Source organism: Caretta caretta, chromosome 4, assembly GCF_965140235.1.
Source record: "Caretta caretta isolate rCarCar2 chromosome 4, rCarCar1.hap1, whole genome shotgun sequence".
In the NCBI taxonomy this organism is placed as follows: Eukaryota; Metazoa; Chordata; order Testudines; family Cheloniidae; genus Caretta; species Caretta caretta.
The window spans coordinates 26,367,227-26,386,528 of NC_134209.1; the positions used below are offsets into that span (position 1 = coordinate 26,367,227).

General features: G+C 43.5%; 1 protein-coding gene and 1 long non-coding RNA gene across 2 annotated transcripts in view; one reads left to right on the forward strand and one right to left on the reverse strand.

Moving 5' to 3' along the window:
- Positions 1-3,023, reverse strand: part of LOC125635773 (uncharacterized) — a 30,586-nt gene extending 27,563 nt beyond the window's left edge. The window contains exons 1-2 of the long non-coding RNA XR_007356372.2: positions 2,764-3,023; positions 2,421-2,570 (exon numbers count right to left, since the gene is read on the reverse strand). This is a non-coding gene — a long non-coding RNA (uncharacterized LOC125635773). The remainder of the gene's footprint in view (positions 1-2,420; positions 2,571-2,763) is intronic.
- Positions 3,024-3,219: 196 nt separating this feature from the next.
- Positions 3,220-19,302, forward strand: part of CFAP299 (cilia and flagella associated protein 299) — a 391,971-nt gene continuing 375,888 nt past the window's right edge. Inside the window, exons 1-2 of the mRNA XM_048846676.2 lie at positions 3,220-3,362; positions 11,890-12,020. Of these exons, the coding sequence (XP_048702633.1) occupies positions 3,243-3,362; positions 11,890-12,020 (251 nt within the window). The 5' untranslated portion in view covers positions 3,220-3,242. The remainder of the gene's footprint in view (positions 3,363-11,889; positions 12,021-19,302) is intronic.

Sequence of the window (19,302 nt, forward strand, 5' to 3'; positions counted from 1 at the left end):
ACAGCAAATCTCCATCTTTGTAACCAAAATATTCATGCTTGAATGGCTAATATTAAGTACTTACATAGTGTGTGTTTTTCGTTTTAACTACCTGTACACTTACAGCATGGGGTAAAAGGTGTTGGGACCTATGAAGTTCTCCCTGGAAGCCACTGGACATTTAAGATGGAGGTATTTGATAAGTGTCTTGATTTAAGAACTCAAGGACAAAACACTGCCTCTTTAACTGGTTTCCTTTCATAGCTGGAATGGATTCTTATTCTGCATCAAAAGGCTGCAGCAGTATTTTTACCTCCCAGTAGTCCTAGTGGGGAACATTACTTGATGAATGACAATATAAAGTTGAAAACGTTAAAAAAAATCTGTATAGCCCTCCAGCAAATCGTGAAAAGAAAAAGCCATCAGCAGTAGCTGGTGCACTTATTATTAATGGGACAGCCAACGTACAATTCCTCTAAAAATTGAACTACCTGTTACTAATAACATAGTAGATAGCCTTACATGTTTTGTTATCTTTTACCATATGCAGTCAGGGTCTCTTTCATGTCATTCAGCTTAGACAATGAATCCACACTAGCTAACGTCGTATTTTGCTTGCTAGTTTCCCTGTCTGGTTCTCATGCATTAGCATGATATTGCTGAGGATTCCTAGGGGAATGTTCAAATGTATTGATAACATTATGAAGACCATTCTCTTCATATAAAGCTTCATAACTATTTATAGGGTGTTTAATCTACTTTGGGACCCTTAAACTGCTTGACACTGTCCCTTTCATTGAGCATTATAGATGGGAGAACAGATAAGACTCTGAGACCATTCCTGGCTTTCTCGAGTGCTGTGCAGTGCACTGTTTCAAGCACCCATCATTATTTGATGACCACCCGTAAAAAGTTCTCATTCCTAGAAATCCACAAGCTTGCACCATATTAAGGTGATTCACGGGAAACTTACACTATTCTTTTTTAATCAAATGGTCAATAAAATGTATTTTGATGGATTAGATAACTCTTTCTCTGGGTAACCTTAGTGCTGCTAAAAAAGAGTTTGTCTTCCTTCTCATCATTTCATATCAACCATCAGCTTCGTCCACCTCAAGATGATTGCTCCCATTAAGTTTTTCAGCACTGGTATGCAGGGCTTTACCAGCATCTGTCTGACTAGTGCAGCATCTAAATCCTGGCTTTCTAAAACAAGGTATTCAGTTCTGTCAATTTAAAAGTGTAGTGACCTCGCACATCCAGCAAAATCTAATCTAAACACATCTCAGTGACTCTTATCTTGGAGCTATCTTTGCTTGGCCAAGGTGGCTGCTGCAAGGGATTAGAGACTGTTTGGAGTCTTCCCTTTCCTCTTCCCCAGAAAGAAACAGTTTAGGAATTGTCAGTGTTTATACAAGGAAAAACCTGCTGCTGGCTCATAAAGCTTTCCAGTCAGCCAGAGGCAGTTGCACATGGGTACCATCTTGAATTTTCTTCATAATCCTTGGGATATGTTTGAAGACTCAGATGCTTTGGGACAAAGTGTGCTGTTATACCTGTTTCAATTCAAAATAGTTCATTTGTTTCAGTGGATTTATACTTAGAGTTAAGCATGTGCTTACAGGCTTTGCTGAACTGGGGTCGAAGTAAGGGCATGCTTTACTTTTAATGTAAAAGATTCTGTTTAATGAGGCAGTTTCAGTCAGAGAAGAAAGAAGATGCATATATTTTAAAGACAGAAGAGACCACGATGATGATCTATTCTGACCACCTGCATAAAGCTGGCTGGGGAATCATTTTGACAAAACAGTTTTTTGTTGGAAAATACCAATTAATCAAACCTGAAACTTTCCTGTGAAGGGGCAGTTTTGATGAAACTTTCATCAGGAAGGTTTCTGAGGCTCCAGGATGGAATTTCTAGAAACGCCAATGGTTTTGGCCCTCATCTGGGATGCAGAAGTTATGGGGAACTGTGCTCTGCCTATTTCTGAGGGAACTTGAGCCTAGCTCTTCAACATTGCAGGTGAGCACTCTAACCACTAGGCTTTGGGGTATTCTGGTGTGAGGCTCCTTTAATTGTTTGTTGGAGCTGTTCCACTTTGTATTAATTAAGTATTTGTCAGGCCAAAGGAGATTGACTTTATGGCCTAGTAGCTAGCTCACTTAGCTGAGATGTTGGAGACCCAGGTTCCAGTCCCTACTCCACTGAATGTTTTATGTAATTATTTCTACAAAATCAGACAACTCCACCGGAGACCGCGAGAGAACCCACCCTAGAATTAGCCAACATCCAGGTGGTTAGGACACCTGCTTGGGGTATTCTCTCATGTTTCCTTCATCCCAGGGGAGTGTTCGAAGCACTCAGGCTATTGTGGGGTGGATCCTCTCCGTTTTTGTTTTGTTTTGTGAAAAACTTCAAAAGGTCTTAGTTTCATACCAACCTGATAGGGAGACTCTTCCTGCTCCTATGTCAGATCCTGTGCTCACTGCAGTCAATAGCAAAGTTCTTGTCTATTTCAGTGGTGAAGGATCAAGCCCCTGTTGTAGTAGACACTTGCCTGGTGGGATGATGCATGCTTTCTCAGACCCAGCTGTTCAACATAAGATATAAAACACAGGGTGATCTCAGGGGCATAGCGAATCTGAAATCCATGTTCCAAATTCTTATTTCACAAGGGTCAGAAAACGAGTGGAGTGGAGTAGCCGGGTTTGATACTTTTTGTTTTCGTTTTCAGACCAAGAGGGTGAGGGGCTTATATTTAGGCCACTTGTTTGAATAACTACCCGATGATGAGTGACTGCTGTCCAATTGTGCAGGTTGCTCAAAGAAAGTCCAAACACCTGATTAGTCCTGGCCGGAGCGGGGGGCAGACTGCGGCTGACTTTTGGGGCTCACAGCACTACCCCAAAGGGGTGATCACTGTGCATACGCACCCATGCCTGTTTACACAGCTGTCCAAAGACATATGCAAGCAACACAGAGCAGTCTAGCCCGGGCTTAATTTGCAACGAAAGAGAGGCTAGGGCTCAAGCAATTATTTTTACTTTCCGAACTGACGCAGCGAGCCCAGAGCTGCCGGGGCTCAAGTCAAGCACTGAGCCCAGGGTTCCGCGCGGCGCGGCGCGGGCCCCGGGGCGGCGGGCGCAGGCGCGGAGGCCGCGCGGGACCGGGCGCGCGCACAACTGCCGCGGCGGCCCCGGAGCCGCGCAAGGGGGCGGGGCCTACTGCCGGGGGGGGGGGGCGGGGCCCGGCTGTTGCTAGGATGGCGGCGCTGGAGGCGGACGAGGCGGGGGCCGCCCTGGATCACATCATCACCCAGTTCAACGCCTACGACGACTACCTGGACTCGCAGATCACCACGCAGGACCTGTTCTACCTGGAGGTGGGCAGGGGGCGCGGGCGCAGCCGCGGGGCGGCCCTCCGCCGGCCTGGCACAGCGCCGCGCCCGGCTCCGGCAGCGCGGGTCAGCCCGGCCAGCCCGCCCCCCAGCGCGCCCTGCTCCCCGAGCAGCCGGACTCCCCAGTGCTGCCTCCCCCCCCTCCCCCCCGTGCTGCCAGACCCCCGGGGCAGCCCTTCCCCCCGGGCAGCCCCCCCGTGCAGCCAGACACCCCCCCCCCCGGGCAGCCCTTTTCCCCCCAGCGCCGCCGCCCCCCCCCCCCCGTGCAGCCCTTTCCCCCTAGTGCCGACCCCCGTGCAGCCCTTTCCCCCTGGTGCTGCCCCCCAGGCAACCCCCGGTGCCGCCCTTCCTGCCGTGCCTTCCCCTAGGTAACGCTCCGTGCAGCCTTTCCTCCAGTGCAGCGCCCAGACAATCCTCCATGCAGCATTTCTCCTAGTGCAGCCTCCAAGGCAACCCCCATGCAGCCCTTCCCCCAATGTATGTTGTCCCCCCATATAGCCCTTCTTCTAGAACAGCCCCCCATCCCACCCCCATACAGCCCTCATCCATCACCCCTTCCCCTGTGCAATTATTTTTAATCAAATGTTTCCCCTCAGTATTTGCATCACTAGTTAGGGTTTCCAGGGCCTGAATGTGAAATTGATTATAAACAAACGTGAAACTGACTTGACTGAGTCTTTTTTTTTCCCCACTGAGATGTGAAGTATAAACAAGAACATATAATAATGAGGTATAAACTGGATAGCTACAATTCTTTCACTCCATAATCTGTGGTGTTACTATTAACAAGTACAGAAATTTGTGGCTTCAACATGTTCCTTTACATTTTAGAAATTGTTGCTTGTTCATTGATGTTGAATTTTATTTGAAGTTTACTTTCAGTTATTTCTAATATATTGATTCCAGGCATCTGACTATGCCATATCAGCCTGTGGGAATTCTATTGTTGGCCTTGTTGCTGGGGGGTATATCGTTCCTAGGGTATTAGAGAGACAAGGTAGGTGAGGTAATATCTTTTACTGGATCAACTTCTCTTGGCGAGGGAGACAAGCTTTTGAACTTATGCAGAGCTCTTCTGGACCAGACCTGAAGAAGAGTTCTGTTTAAACTCAGAAGCTTGTCTCTCTCGCCAGCTTGTCTCTCTATGGGAATTCTACAAATACATAATTTAAAAATGGGCTTCAAATTTGGTGGGCTGAGGGGAATTACTGGTTATTAGGATAATTTTAATAGTGAAGTAATTTTTCCTCTTAGTTTCATGCTTATCATTAATTTTAATTAAGCCTACTAAGGAACAAATATGGGCCTGATTCTGTGCCATGGACGTTAATGGCAAAACTCCCATTGACTTCAGTGGTGAGAAATCAGGGACTGTGTTCTGCCATCGCTCCTGCATCCCTCTGAAATTGCTGGAGGTGTTGGATGTCTTCCTAACAACTGTAATAAAACATGGGGAATAATTTGTATTAAAACATGTATTTCACAAACCTCACCACAATGCATATCATCTCCCCTGATGTATTTCTTTCCTTTTTATTCTCTGCCATGTTTATTGTTATCTTTCTTCACCTCCTTTTCCATTTTCTTTCTCTCTCCTTTTGGTCTATGATTTTTTTCCCCCCACTACCTTTCTCCTTGTGGAAAACGTAATCTTCTTTTTACATGTCACGGCAGCATCCCTTCCTTTTGCATTATGTTCTCTTGCATTTCCCTTCTTTCTTTTCCTCTATTCTATTTTTTTTCTCCTGTTTTCACTGCATGCTCCGCTCTCTCCATTTGTTCATTTTTCCCTACCTTCTCCCACGCTTACTCTCCGAAACTACTGAGTGCTTAGTACCCTGGTGCTGAGTTGGAGAAGGATGGTACAGTGTCTAAGACACTAGTCTAGGAGGTATTGGTTCAATTCTGTGCTTCCTAGCTTATCTTGGGCAAGTCACTTAGCTTTTCTGTGCTCCATTACTTGTCTGCAAATGGCAGTGGTAGCATTTCCCTACATCACAGAGGTGTTATGAGGATAAATACATTAAAAGATTGAGGCGCTGAGATATGGTAATGTGGGCCCTATAAGTACCATAGATAGCCAGGGACAAGGTCAAAACATATGGGTTTGGGAGAGTTACATAAGGTGGAGGGAAGTAACTTCATGGTAGAATCAAGAACAGGGAGGATGTGGTCTAGGAGCCAAAATGGAAGAGCAGATGGGAGAATTAACAGCAAATGACAGCTGAAGAGTCGTGAAATGTGCTAGAAATAAGATGGAAGGATAAGAATTAGGTAAATTCAGCTGGAACCCGGGAGTTAAGAGTTCCACTGGGAAGCTAATTTTCAAAAATAGATGCATTGCAAAATTAATACATCTACCCAGTAGCTCTTCCCCAGTAAATATATCAAACCCTTGACTGAGATACAAAGTAGAAAGGACACGAGGGACCATTGACTGGATTGTTTTTGCCTTTATCGTTGATTAATGGCATATTTGCTTTGAGAATTCATCATAAGGATCATTCATGTTTATCTTCTGTTTCAGGTAAACACTAAATCGAACTGCATCTCCACTATCATTAAAAGTTATGTCCTTCTGTAGAGAAAGTAGCTGTTTGGTGGAAAAAACAAATCCTCTTTTCAAGTCAGCTGTAGTGCTGTCATGTTTCAGTGAATTCAAAGAAGTCACTATCTGTGATGTTAGCAGGAGCAGCTCTCCTGTGAAATCCTGAGTTGCTTTCTCAGTATTGGATACATGTCATAGTCAGTCAGTCATGCCCAGGTTTCTTGTTTGTTATAAAAGGTATGCATGTTTCTTAATGTTGGCATGGGAAATGTCAATACTGCTGGAGCAATAAAAAACAGAGGAGGAGCTAAAGCCTCTTTAAATCCCAAATATGCAGCTCTTTATTTTGTAGTTTTATTAGACTTTCCAAAGCCATTATGAAGAAGTTACTTCTGATTGTGTTTCTTGTTCTTCTAGCAGTTATTTTCTGAAACCATCACCAATAAAGGAAGCCGGGCTGTGCTTTCATATAAATGTTATCAAGCATTACATGCTAAAATTTGTGTAGCCCCAATGTTACGTACAATGCAATAGAGGTGGAAAATTGCAGTCTTTTGTTGGTTGCCAGTCTAACCGCTAGAATGACAGTTTGGTGAAATGGTTTCAGCAGCTTGTGCACACGTATCTCACCATCATTTTAGGGTATAAGACCAAGAGAATCTTAGGCAAAGACAACACCAGGCATGTATTGCTAGTATAGCAGTATACGGTGCTGGCGAAGCACTCCTAGCATGAACGTAACCGACAACTGACTGTGTTGGCAAAAGCCCCTAGCATGGACCCAGCGTATACCATAAGGACCGCCCTTTTTGGTGGGATAGCTTACTCCCATCTCTCCCCCTCCGAGCAACATAAGCTATACTAGCAAAAGCTATAAGCTGCATCTACACTAGGGGCTTTTGCCAGCACAGTTATGTTGATTACAAAGTCACATCTTATCAACCGCTTGCTGGCACAGCTATGTCAGCAAAAGTTTGCAGTGTAGACATGGCTTAAGGCAAAAACATTCAAATAGCAATTTTTCTTCATTACTTTGTTTAAAGGAAGATGCCCTCATTAGCATAGCTCCATCAGGCCTGGTCTAAATGTGTGGTGTGGTGTGGTTTTTTTTTTTTTTTAAATATTTATAAATATTTTGGTTAGGGCTGTAATGTTTTACTGAAATACTTTTACCAGTGTGGAGGCACTTTATATTGGTGCCTTATACAGGTTTAGTTTATTGCCCTTACTGTATAGGTATAAGCTATCTAGTATAAAACGCCTTACCATTGTAATTGCATCCCTATTAGAGGTAGGGTGTTACTGTACCAACTAACTATGTACCGTTATAGTTAAAGCAATATAACTTGTGTGTAAACAAGCCCTGAGGACAGTATTGAAGCTTGTCAAGTCCAGTTTTGTGAAGTAGAGATGGGTTGAAAAGATGCATTTTAATGGCCTTTCCACCCTCTTTATTTGTGAAGCTGAGTGTGAGACAGCATTAACCAAAACAATGTTTTATTCACTGGCTAACTTCAGGGTGATGAGCTGGTCCAGAAATCCTTTGCTCTGAACATCATTTTTGTTTGTTGTTTTTGTATGGGCTCTCCATTTAATGTGGATATCATCCAGCTACAGAAGAATTGTATAGCAGATACCCAAATACAGGTATCTGTCCGCAGTTGCAAACAGAGACGAAACTTTGGGGCTGACTCATGCAGCAACATTTTCTGATGTGTAAAACAGCAGCAAACTGATTTGTTAGGGGAATAAGACAAAATCATGGAAAGTAGATCTTATCATGTCCAGAGCATATGTAGAATGATTTAGGCCGGATTTGTCAAAGGGACCTGTCACAGATTCATCTCAGTTAGCAACTGTAGGCAAACATCTTTGTTTGTTGCTATACAGTGCTTCTGTAGTTGGATGATAAACCCTGGCTTCTTTAAGGGCAACCAGAGCCCGGCTTATCTGTTACAGGCTCCTTTAAGGAGAACAAACCAATTTTGGACACCGTGTAAGCAGTTAGCTGCCAACCAGCTATCTAGGCAGTTGACAGTTACTAAAAAGTTTCCAGAGCTTAGTTGCAGGGAAGTGCTCCTAGAGAGACAAGCTCTCAGAAACTCTAGGAGTAGGAGGACGAGGACTGCAGCCTTTTTGCCTCCCCAAGATGATAAGTGAAAGGAGTAAGTAAAAAGAGACCTACTGGGGATAAACTGAGTGAGGGCTCTAGCTAGCCTGAAACATAACCCAGCTCCAGGAGGAGAGCTGTGGCTTCCTTATCTGAGGAGTGTGAATTTTTTTCCCCATGGTAACCAGTCTTGGGGAGGAGGGCTGGGGATTACTCCTGAACTTAGGAGAGGATGCTTGTTGACATTAGCCTGATGGCCACGAGAAGGGTTGGAGTTCATGGGTCAATGAGGAAGGATGGGGGAGGGTGGGGATGGTTGTCCTCTGTTAAAGGAATTAATAACTGAAACCCCACAAAGGAGGTAACTTGTTCTCCATTCTTAGGTCTGAATAAATCATTGCAAGAGGGAAAGTAAGGGGGCAGCAGGCCTGCAAGGCCATGCCAGAAGGGGAGCCACGCTCTCACAGGGCCAAAGTGATTTAGGCCTCCAATCTCGATCGCTTCAAGACTTCCTTTTGGTAGAGAGCTACTCATCCTCATTTAGCTTCTGAAATCAAAGTAAAACCTGTCAGCATTTCCTGATCTCTGAAAAGTTGGCAATGGTGAATGGGATGGAGGACAAACATGCTATTTCCCTTTTTAGTTTGCCTGTCAGGGTTTATTAGGTGCCCATACAAAAGGATATGCCCCATCCCTCAAACTGCTGCCTACTGCCTGGAGCTGAATTCATCAACACTTCATAAGTGGTTGGGCTGCTTTCTTGTGTAGTGGGTGTTTTAAATGTCTAATCTAGAGCACAGTAAAACCCTGAGTTAGCTGTTTAAAACAAGACACAAACCTGAAAATGGCCTGGCTTCTTGCAGGCAGTGGCCGAGGCAAGTTCGGTGGCTGAGGAAAGAAGATGAGAGGCATTCCAAAAACTTAACAGTTAAGCCACTGGTTTGCTGGTCCTATAGCTTACCATGCTGACCTATATTCTCCCATTGTTTCCTTGTAGTTCCTGTTGGTCTGTCTGTCGCCCTCCATCAGTTGTTTGTTGTCTTACACTTAGATTGCAAGCTGTATGGGGCAAGGGCCATCTTGTTCTGTGTTTGTCCAGTGCCTAGCACAATGGGACCAGGTCCATGACTGGGGTTCCCCCGTGCTATGATAATACAAATAATTAATAAAATGAGACAGATGAGGAAAGTCTGCAGGCTTTAGGCTACTCCTGATGCTATCTTTTCTCCATAGCATTACGGCATTTCATTAGCATACCAGGGATGGTGTTAATATCAAACATCTGCATTGTGGTCTCCCAGTGGGACTGAGGCCCGACTGTGCTGGGTGCTCTACAGAACCTGCAGCCTACAACTTGGAGGCATGAACCTTGCTTGTTGGAGTCCTGCTGACTTCAGTGGGGCTCTGTGGGTGTGGCAGGTTACCTGCACACTCAAAGATTTATTTATTTTTTGCGGTCAGAAGAAACCATTATGGTGGTTTTGTCTGATCTCCTGTCCAACACGTGCTATAGAATTTCACCCCAGTAATGCCTACATCAAGCTCATAACGTTGGGTTGGGCAAGAGCATATCTTAAAAGTTGAACGTGGCAGGAAGTGGCCATAAATAAGAGACAACCTGTCTTCTAGGACTTAAAAGTCTAAAAGACACAATCAGGCAAAGGATTAGGAACAGATATATAACTTACAAGCAAATTAATATATTGAAGAATTGGCAAAATAAATGAGATGGTGTCATGATGCTGGTATGATGATATGAAATGACAATAGTGTATGATATCATAGAAAAGGTGAGGTCAACCAATAGAAACTCAACATGTATTACACAAAGCCTGTGTAGGAGCAATTACTGAATGACAGATCTTGAATCTTTCTTGTCTAATATTTCAGAGCATAGAGATGTCAAATTTGCAGAGGTTCAGAAAGCAGAAACTCAATCTTTGAGTGTTAAATTGTCAAAGGACTTTCTGGCTCTGTATTAAAACATTATTTACTGGCTTCACATAGAGGGTTTTTGCTTGTGCTTTATGAAAACTTACTGTCTGAAGTATTTGAGATCTTTAAAATTTTGAAGACATCAATAAGTTTAATACACCATCCAGGTACCCATAGAGGTGTTTTGTGTGTCATCCCTTCCCTGTAACATAAAAAGCAGCAGAAGAGGGAAAAAAGTAATCTAGAACTCAGTTAGTTCCACAAGTGGGAATCAGGACCTGTTATTCCCTCAGGGGATGGATTAGCAGAGACACTGAAGGGTCAGAGATCTACCAACACACCCAACCCAAGAATCCACAGGAAATCCCACCCCTGTCAATCACTGGAATGCCCATAGGGAGTGCCTCTTCCTGTGCTCTGTATCCCGAGCTCTCCTACCCGTGGCAGGAAGGTCAGCTGACTGGCTGTGCTGCCACTAGCCTCCTGGTCCACAGCTGGGCTCTTCTGCCATCCTCCACAGGGAGTGAGAGCCAGTGGCTCAGAAGGTAGTGTGAGGAGCAGCACTAACTTCCAGGGGGATTCCGCCCTGTATTTTTCTTCCCTCCTCTGTTACTCCCTAGTTCTGTTTGATTTTCTCCCCTCTGCACCATGGAACAGAGGGAAGTATCTTTTTATCTATTGTGACTCAAGTATATGAACTGTCTGTTGATAGATTGTTCTGGTCTCTTGCCACTAGATGGAAGCATTAGTTCACTTTTGTATTTTGTTTAGAAGCGCATACTATAGGAAAGGAGGCCACGCATACCGAAGCAGATGTGGGATGGTGACTGTTGTGTTTTACAAAAGTATGTGCTCATTGGGTCTAACCTACAGCCTTAAATGAAGTTTTGTCTGTGTAAGGACTGAACATTCAGGTTATATATGCTTTCCCTTTCCTCCCAGCTTTTCCCCTTCTAGACCTTATGGATAGATGAGCTTATGGGGTTGCGAGCTCTGCAGAAAAGGGAGCAGCAAAATGCACCAAATGAGGGGACACACTTGCAGTGACAGAACAGCAGCTGTGGTTCATTCTGACCCTTAGGTCTCAGTTCTATGGGACCTCTTCATATTGGCACCACAATCCTGGGAAGCTAGAAATGGAGATGAAGGCACCAGGGAGTAGCCAGTGGGTATTGCATTATCCCCTTTCTGAATGTAAATCACCCCCAAGCTGCATATGATCAGAGCTGCAGCTCCGTTCTTCTTTATACAGCTACAAACAACCTCCAGCTGAAGTTTTGGGTATCCAACTATGTAGTGCTTTGTAGCTATGGTGGAATGTGGAGTTCAGGGTGCTGTGCAGAGACCCGGCACTGCCTCCTGAATGCTCCTTGCCCCTGCAAGTGGCTAGAGAGCTACATAGATCCTGAGATTTCTATATGTTTAGAGGACTGAACTCCTTGCCATTTCCCAGAGATAGGAAATTTCCACTGTAGAGGTGATATTTTAATAACAGAAATAGTTGCAATTAAAAAAACAGCGCAAAGTATGATGTATAAACAGAGTTTTCTCCAAATAGAATGTCTTTCCCCAAAGCTTTCAGTGAGGCATCTGCAGCTCTTTAATGATAGAAATTGATTAGACACAACTAGAAATCTTTATTTACCCATCTGGAGAGTTTATTTCCTGTTCTGCTTCATGGGGCTATCCTTTTCACGTAGTCATAATGAGGATGGTGTGGACATAAGGGAATGAAAAATCACTGATAGAAGGGATGGATGCTAACCTAAAGTGATGTTTCCATACCTAGCTTGTTCCTGGCTTGTAAACTTTCTAATTTTAGAAGTAAAAAAAAATCCTTTTTTCTAGAGTTTTTTTGTGTTGGCGGTGGTTAAATTATTGTTTTCTGAGAAACAGCTGGCTCTTCCTTGCTCCTTCAGAATGAAGAGATGGCTCGCCAGCTGGTGGAGCTGGGATTCCGGGGAAGCGGTGAGGTTCTGAAAAGGGAAGAGTTTGAAGCAAGGAAAGCAGCCGCAGAGGCTTCAAGGCTCTCTGAAAGAACCCAGCAAAAGTAAGTGGGTGCATTTCATAGAACATCCAAAGTGTGGGATGGGGGAAGGAGCCCGCTTGATCATTTTTTATGGTATTTATAATGTGCAGGTTGGGCAGGTGAGAGTTTATGATTTCTTAAACTTGTATGAAGATTGGGGTGTAGAAGAGATGGAGTTAAGTTGCTGTAAGGCCGTACATACCGTAGCGCCCCTAATTTTTAAAACATCAATTAAAAAACATAGACACATGAGGGGAGCCCAGCTATAAAATTGGTGTAACAAATGATTAAGCAGTATCAATTTCCCTACTTGCATCCTGATTATATCATGGACTAAAGCAGGGCTGATATTAAATTAACTTGGACCTTCAAGCTGATATTGACTGTAACTTGTTTCTTGCAGAAAAATCACTTACCCCGGATTTTAAGGCTGGGACTTCTCAGAGGTCTCTAACTGAGTTCGGATCCCAGGTCTTCCTGCATTTCAATGGAATTTGGGAACCTAACTTCCTTAAGTGCTTTTGAAAATCCCTTTTCTCCTTTTATTTTGCAGCACCCGTACTTACAGTAGGTGTTACTTCCAATAACAACAGGTGCAGCATTTGGGCAAGTGTAATGTCGTAATTCTACCTTCTAGATTATAAATCTTAGGTAGTCCATTATAGGTCTGTTCATCACCATGAAGTAAACTAACCTCGTCAAAGTACAAGAACATATGAGGATAAAAGGCAAGACTAACAAATCTATATGGAGAGAGACATCAAGAGCTTGCTCTTTTATTAGAACATTGATTTTTCAGATGCTATGGGTAATTGATTTTTGGACATGCTATTCTTCTATCAGTGCACATGGGGTTTACAGAGAAAGGTGCTTTGGAGAAGACAGTTACCACACTAGTTACCACACATTAGCTCTGTTAGTTAGGGGGATATAAACTTATCCTCAGGATATAGTCCATTTTACCTAGTAATGCAGATGTTTTTCACCAGATATTTAGACCTTGGAATTAATAATAAACTAGGACTCATAATTAATATGAAGAACTTCCAATTTTTATTGATCACTTTCCCTCTAGCTGGATGCATAGTATAGTGCAAACTAGACATCTGAAAATCATGTTCCAACATTTCAAGGGACATTTTTATAAAATCTGAGATTGCTTCTGTGTGCAGAACCTTCCTATTACCTTTTTTTCAAAATCCCGGTCAGGAATATGGATGGGAGCCGAAATGAACTTTTGTTTTTGAGTGTAATCTCTAAGTCTATGGTCTATTTCATGTAAAAGATTGAGGAAGTTTGAAAAGATGCCTTTTAAAAGATGTTATTTCAGCAACAATTATAATACTCAATGCATCAATCTTTTATTCATTCTTTCTATTACAAGCCATGGCAACAGGTACGTCCACACTTTAAGGTTTGAGTAGAGGAAACTTCTTTGGCTAGTATGTTCCTGTGCCAGGAACAATACCTTTGGGACAGGGATGTGGTCGCTGAGAGAGAAGATATGGTGTCAGGGAGGTGGTTTGGGGGAACAACCCATTCTGCTGATTGTTTTTTAGGGCCCAAGACTGAGGTTCTATGAGTAGGATGGGCTGTAACTCCTCTCCCTTCCATAGTCATGGACAAGGTCATCTCAGCCAGTCTCTCCCTGAGATCCAGCAGATGTGATTACTGGGAAATGTAGTTCCCTGAGCAGCTGTGACATGAGCTCTAGCCGGGGTGAAGCATGCTGGGATTTAAGGGGACTATATCAATAGCATCCTTCCAGCGGACAAGGGAGGTGTTGGTGGTACTAAGGCGTCTCTGCAGGACAAGGAGCCCACTCTTTTTCTTTATTTTTTTCTTATGCGATAGTGTTTTTACTTTGTAAAGACTTTGAGGTGGACCTCTTGGCAGAAGAGCCAATCTAGTCTCAAAAGACTGGAAAACAAAATCTCTAACGGGAGAAGTTTAGGCATGAGTGCGGCTTTATTTGATTTTTTTTTCTTTTTTTGGTCCTGCCCCATCTGTTACTTAGAGTTGTGAAAGCGCATGCTGCTGTGTGGATACTTGGATACCTGATCATATCATGTACTTGGCTTTTTTCTTTTCTGTTTGCCTCTCTTTCTGTCCATTTGGACAGTCTAATTCTTCATCTTAACCCCTTACTGACTTGTAGTTTACTTGCATTAAGAAAACAAATGAAAGCAACAGCTCTCTCTGGAATTTGATCAAGTCATGATCTAGTGTATAAGTTAACTGAAGTACCACTTAGGCATGATTATACAATACTGCACTGTCCACATAGATGTTCATTAGAGATATCAGAAGTAAGATAAATTTGCATTAATTACTGCCAAATTAAAAATTCTTATTGTACTACACTTGAATGGCTAATCTTACTGTACTGAAGGTCATTGGCATGTGGTGCCCCATGGAATTCAAATGGGATTCTGAATGGGCACAGCAGTACCCTCATGCACTATCAATTTGCAGGCTCTAGGCAATACCAAGAAATGCAAAGGATAACTGCAAATCTCCATTTCAGTTTTTGCTCAGGCTAGCAAGTCAGCAACATATAGGGCGTTGGGGGAAAGCTTTTCACCTGCCCTTTCACATAGCCATAGCCAACTCCGTGGTTTTACATGCTTTGTACACATGCAAAAGATGCTATTAGTTTTCTCTTACAAAAACAAATGCATTTAAGTAAGTTTTATGGGATACAAATGTCTCCCTACAGAGAGCAAAACTAGGTCCTTGACTCTTCTCTTCCTCCTTTTTATATATATAAAAATAAAAATGTTGTGTTTTTTATATATATAGATATAATGCAACCCACAAAAATGGAACTTAAAAGAAAAAAATGATGTTTCTTTTTCGAACATTGCCTTGGGTTTTAGTGTTGTAAATCCGCCCACTGAAATAGAGCGGAAAGAATTAAACACCAGGACCCTGCATTTATTAGCAGACTAATTCTTTCCATATATTTCAGTGGATGGAAATTCAGGAAATGCCAAATCCCAAATCAGTTGTACATGTGTAATGTTAAACGGAACATCTATAAACCACAACAAAATTATTTTTTGGGCAGAGGGAGTTTACGTGTATGTGGATGGTTTTAAGGATTTTTTTGTAACAATACATAAGGAAGTAAAATGGAACTAGAGCAAGTTGATAGAGGGATAGTCAAAGACTTGATCTCCACTATCTCTTTTCTAGCACTGATCGGGGCTGTGGACTCTTAGCATGCTTGGTTAGCATAATTCCAGTACTGAATGCAGGTTGTATGTTGTTTACTGTGATTATAGGAGATCTTCAGTGGTACAAATGGCAAATAGGTTTCTAAATCCCACAGAAACCCAGGAGCAGTTAAGCACTGAACTGCCATTTGTACCTTTAATAGTCTCATCCTGTGTGAATTGGCTGGCTGGCTGGCTGCTGCCACGGAGGCTGGCAGAAAGGATGTGGGTAGGAGGCAAGGAGTTTGCTCCCACTCAGATCTACAGGGACTGCTCCTCCCTTGAAGTACATTGCCTCAAACAGACTAGAGGGATAGTAGGACTTTAGCCTCTTCTACTTCCATTCTGGCCAACAAATTGAGCTGGACACACAGAGGAGCAGACAATACCATTCTAAAGAAAGGTGCAGTGTGTACAGTACCACTGTACAGCAGGCCATTCTGTGTGCGTGTGTGTGTGTATGTGTGTAAACATCAGAATATTTAAAGGTTTATTTTCTGCATTTTGACTTTTGCTCATCACTAGATAAATCATGTTCAGGAAAACAGAATAAACTCTGACAGCATTGCTTAGGAACAATTTACAGTGGCCATTGTGTCCCAGTGAAATTGCTTTTTCGGTAAGTTATTTCATTTTCCTACAGTCTTCACCTACTTTTCCCTCCCTGCAGCCACTTGAATCAGAACTTGGATTAAAAACATTCCTGAGCAAAAACCAAATGGCAGGACTGAGGTAGATTTCTAAAAATTCTTTTCTTCTTCCGCATAGTTGCAGGATAAAATCTGTACAAGATAGAAATCCTAATAATATAGTTTGAGGAATGGATACGTTTTCAGAACCTCAAAGAAACGCGAGAGGATGTAGCTTTTGAGTATGCTCAGAGTTCAACATTTTCATGTCTTTTAATGCTGCTTCTCTTTCTACGTACATACTAGCTCTTTTTTTGCTTGTTTTGCGACTTGAAATTTCAGTGATTCAGTCTTCAAAAGTGGGTGGGTTTTGGAATTTCCATTCTGCTTGTAAAGCAAGATTTTGCATAAGAGATTAGCATGTGGCTCGGTTTTGTCAAGTCCTCCAGCATAATTACAAGAAAATTAATCTGCAGGGTCAGTGGTTCACTTTCAACTCGGAAGGCATCGATGCTTTGGGCTGCGTCCTTCCAAAAATTGTGAATTTTCTGCATTTATCGTATTTCCAATAAAATAGTTCCATAATTGAGCCCCAGACTTCAAAAGCCGAGCCCTCTATCAGGAAAATGAATCCATTAACTTTCATTGCTATACAAGCAGTCACTTGAAGTACGTGTGACATACTTCCTCTACTTTCTTACATGCTTTGATGAGCAGTGAAATAGTTAATACTGAAATCTCAAGTATCCTTGTTTGACTTGCCACTCATTTTATTGAATGGGGCATTTAATACTCAGAACGATTGTCTTACGCTTTCTGCAAACTCAAGCAAATATCAGTCATCAGTTATACTCAGGTCATGTTTAAGATGTGTTCCAAACCTGTAACAGCTAGACATACTCTAACTTGAAAAAAATGAAAGCTGAGACTCCAGAGAACAGCCCTTTTGGCTACTTGGGGGATGGGGTGGGAGCATGCCACGCCCTTTGGATTTTGGGGCAATAGCTGTAAGGATAGAGGAAAACTCCGGATCTTTCCACTGAGGAGGCAAGAGGACAGCATGCTTGTTTCATGAACAGAAGATCAAAGCCAAGCATGGCTGTAACACGCTGGAAGGATCTTGAGTGATCTTTTGCTCTCTCTAACATGACAATGTCTTATTAGTTAAGTTTAGGCTTTAGTATGTGTGTTAGGGTTTTATTTTCTATGTAACCCTTTGTTTCCAATAGTTTGCTTGCTATCATTTGACTCTCTGTTCTTCACTCAATACGTTTTGACCTGCTTTCTCTACAAAAAATTTAAGCACTGTGTGTTAAATGGTGCTGCATTCTACGGTGTAACTGGTAAGCTGTGGTCTGTTCTTTTGGGAATAGAGGATCTGAGAATTCTGTGAGTGTTTTGTGGCTCAGGGGCTGACCACTCCAGGGAGATGCTCAGAGGACTGAGGCAAGAGAGGGAGAGAGAGAGTGGGCCTGCAGAGGCCTGGAAGGTAGAGTTTGTGTTGCCAGAGGTTGGTGGTGTTGGAGAACTGATCCACAGCAGACGCAGGCAAGGCTTCCTCTTGTTAAGGGGAGGTGGTAGCAAGTTGCCTCCCAACCCATTGGTATGCCTGCATAGTCCTACAAACTTACACCTAGAAAAGTGATACAGACATGCTGTCAGATGGTGTCTGCTGGAGATATAATTTAGGGAAAGCAGATAATATAGTCATTGGATGCAGCAAAATTAAATGAAAAAGGGGAGGTGGCCAAAAAGCTTTAATTCTTGTGTTAAGCAGTTAGGGGCCATTCAGTGCAAAACACACACAGCAGTTCTCCTAAATAGCACACTAAGGCCATGTCTACACTATAAAGTTAAGTTGACTTCATATAAGTCGACATCGAGCCTCTGATTTAAGCAAGTCGATCTTGCATGTCCACACTATGCTCATTGTGTCGGCGGGGTTCATCCTCACTGGCAGGGCTTGCATTGATGCATGGAGCACTGCACTGTGGGTAGCTATCCCACAGTGCACGTAGCTGAGTGGAATTTTGGGTTGGGCTTGCAATGCCTCGTGGGCCCAAAACATTGGCGCGGGTGGTTATGGGAACATGCCGTTAGCCTCCCATGATGCACTTACCTCCCTCTCTCCCTCCCTGAAATCAACGGCAAATAAACCAGGCCTTTTTTGTGCTTTTTTCGTAAGCCTGGATGCCATAGCACCATAAGCGTGGGCCCTGCTCAACTGTACACTGTTGTTGTGAGCATTACAAACACCTCACGCGTTATCCTGCAGTATTTACACAGCTGATACAGGAGCTGTTGCGTGGAAACGTGATGCCATGCAAGCAGCCCTGCTGGAAGACATAGAGCGGAGCAATTCGCAGTTGCTGGCAACAGTCACGCATCACCTTGCCATGGCTGAGCACCATTTCTGGCCCCAGGAAACAAGTACTGACTGGTGGGACCAGATCATTATACAGCTATGGGATGACCAGCAGTGGCTGCAGAACTTTCAAATGCGTAAGGCCACTTTCCAGGAACTGTGTGCAGAGCTTTCCTCAGCCCTGAAGTGCAGCAGTACTAAAATGAGAGCTGCTCTGACAGTGGAGAAGCGAGTGGCGATATCTCTGTGGAAGCTTGCAATGCGAGACTGCTACTGGTCAGTGAGGCATCAATTTGGAGTGGGTAAATCTACTGGGGGATCTGTTGTGATCCAAGTTTGCAGGGCCATTAACAGGCTTCTGCTAAGAAGGTAGTGACTCTGGGCAACGTGCAGGACGTAGTGGATGGTTTTGCCGCAATAGGGCTCCCTAACTGCAGTGGGGCAATAGACAGAATGCATATCCCTATCTTGGCACCAGACCACCTTGTCAAAGAGTACATAACCCGAAAGGGGTATTTCTCAATGGTGTTGCAAGCATTGGTGGATCACAGGGGCCGTTTCACCGACAGCAACGTGGGATGGTTGGGAAAGGTGGATGATGCGCGCATCTTTAGGAACACAGGTCTGTTCAGAAAGCAGGGACTTTCTTTCCAGACTAAAATAACCAGTGGTGATGTTGAAATGCCAATCGTGATCCTGCAAGACCCATCCTACCCCTTGCTTCCATGGCTTATGAAGCTGTACACAGGCAGCCTAAACCGCAATAAGGACTGGTTCAACCATTGGCTGAACAAGTGCAGAATGGTGGTGGAATGTGCCTTTGGACATTTAAAAGGTCGCTGTTTGCTTACTAGGTTAGACCTCAGTGAGAGCAATATCCCCATTGTTATTGCTGCCTGCTGTATGCTCCATTATATCTGTGAACCAAAGGGAGAAAAGTTTCCGCTGGGGTGGGAGTGGAGGTGGGGGTTTGAAGCAGATTGCCAGACACCAGGGCAATAAGAAGAGCACATTGAGGGGCCCTGTGTCTCTGGGAGCCTTTGAAAACCAGTTTCAGCAATGAGCCAGAGCAATATGACCCTTATCTGTGG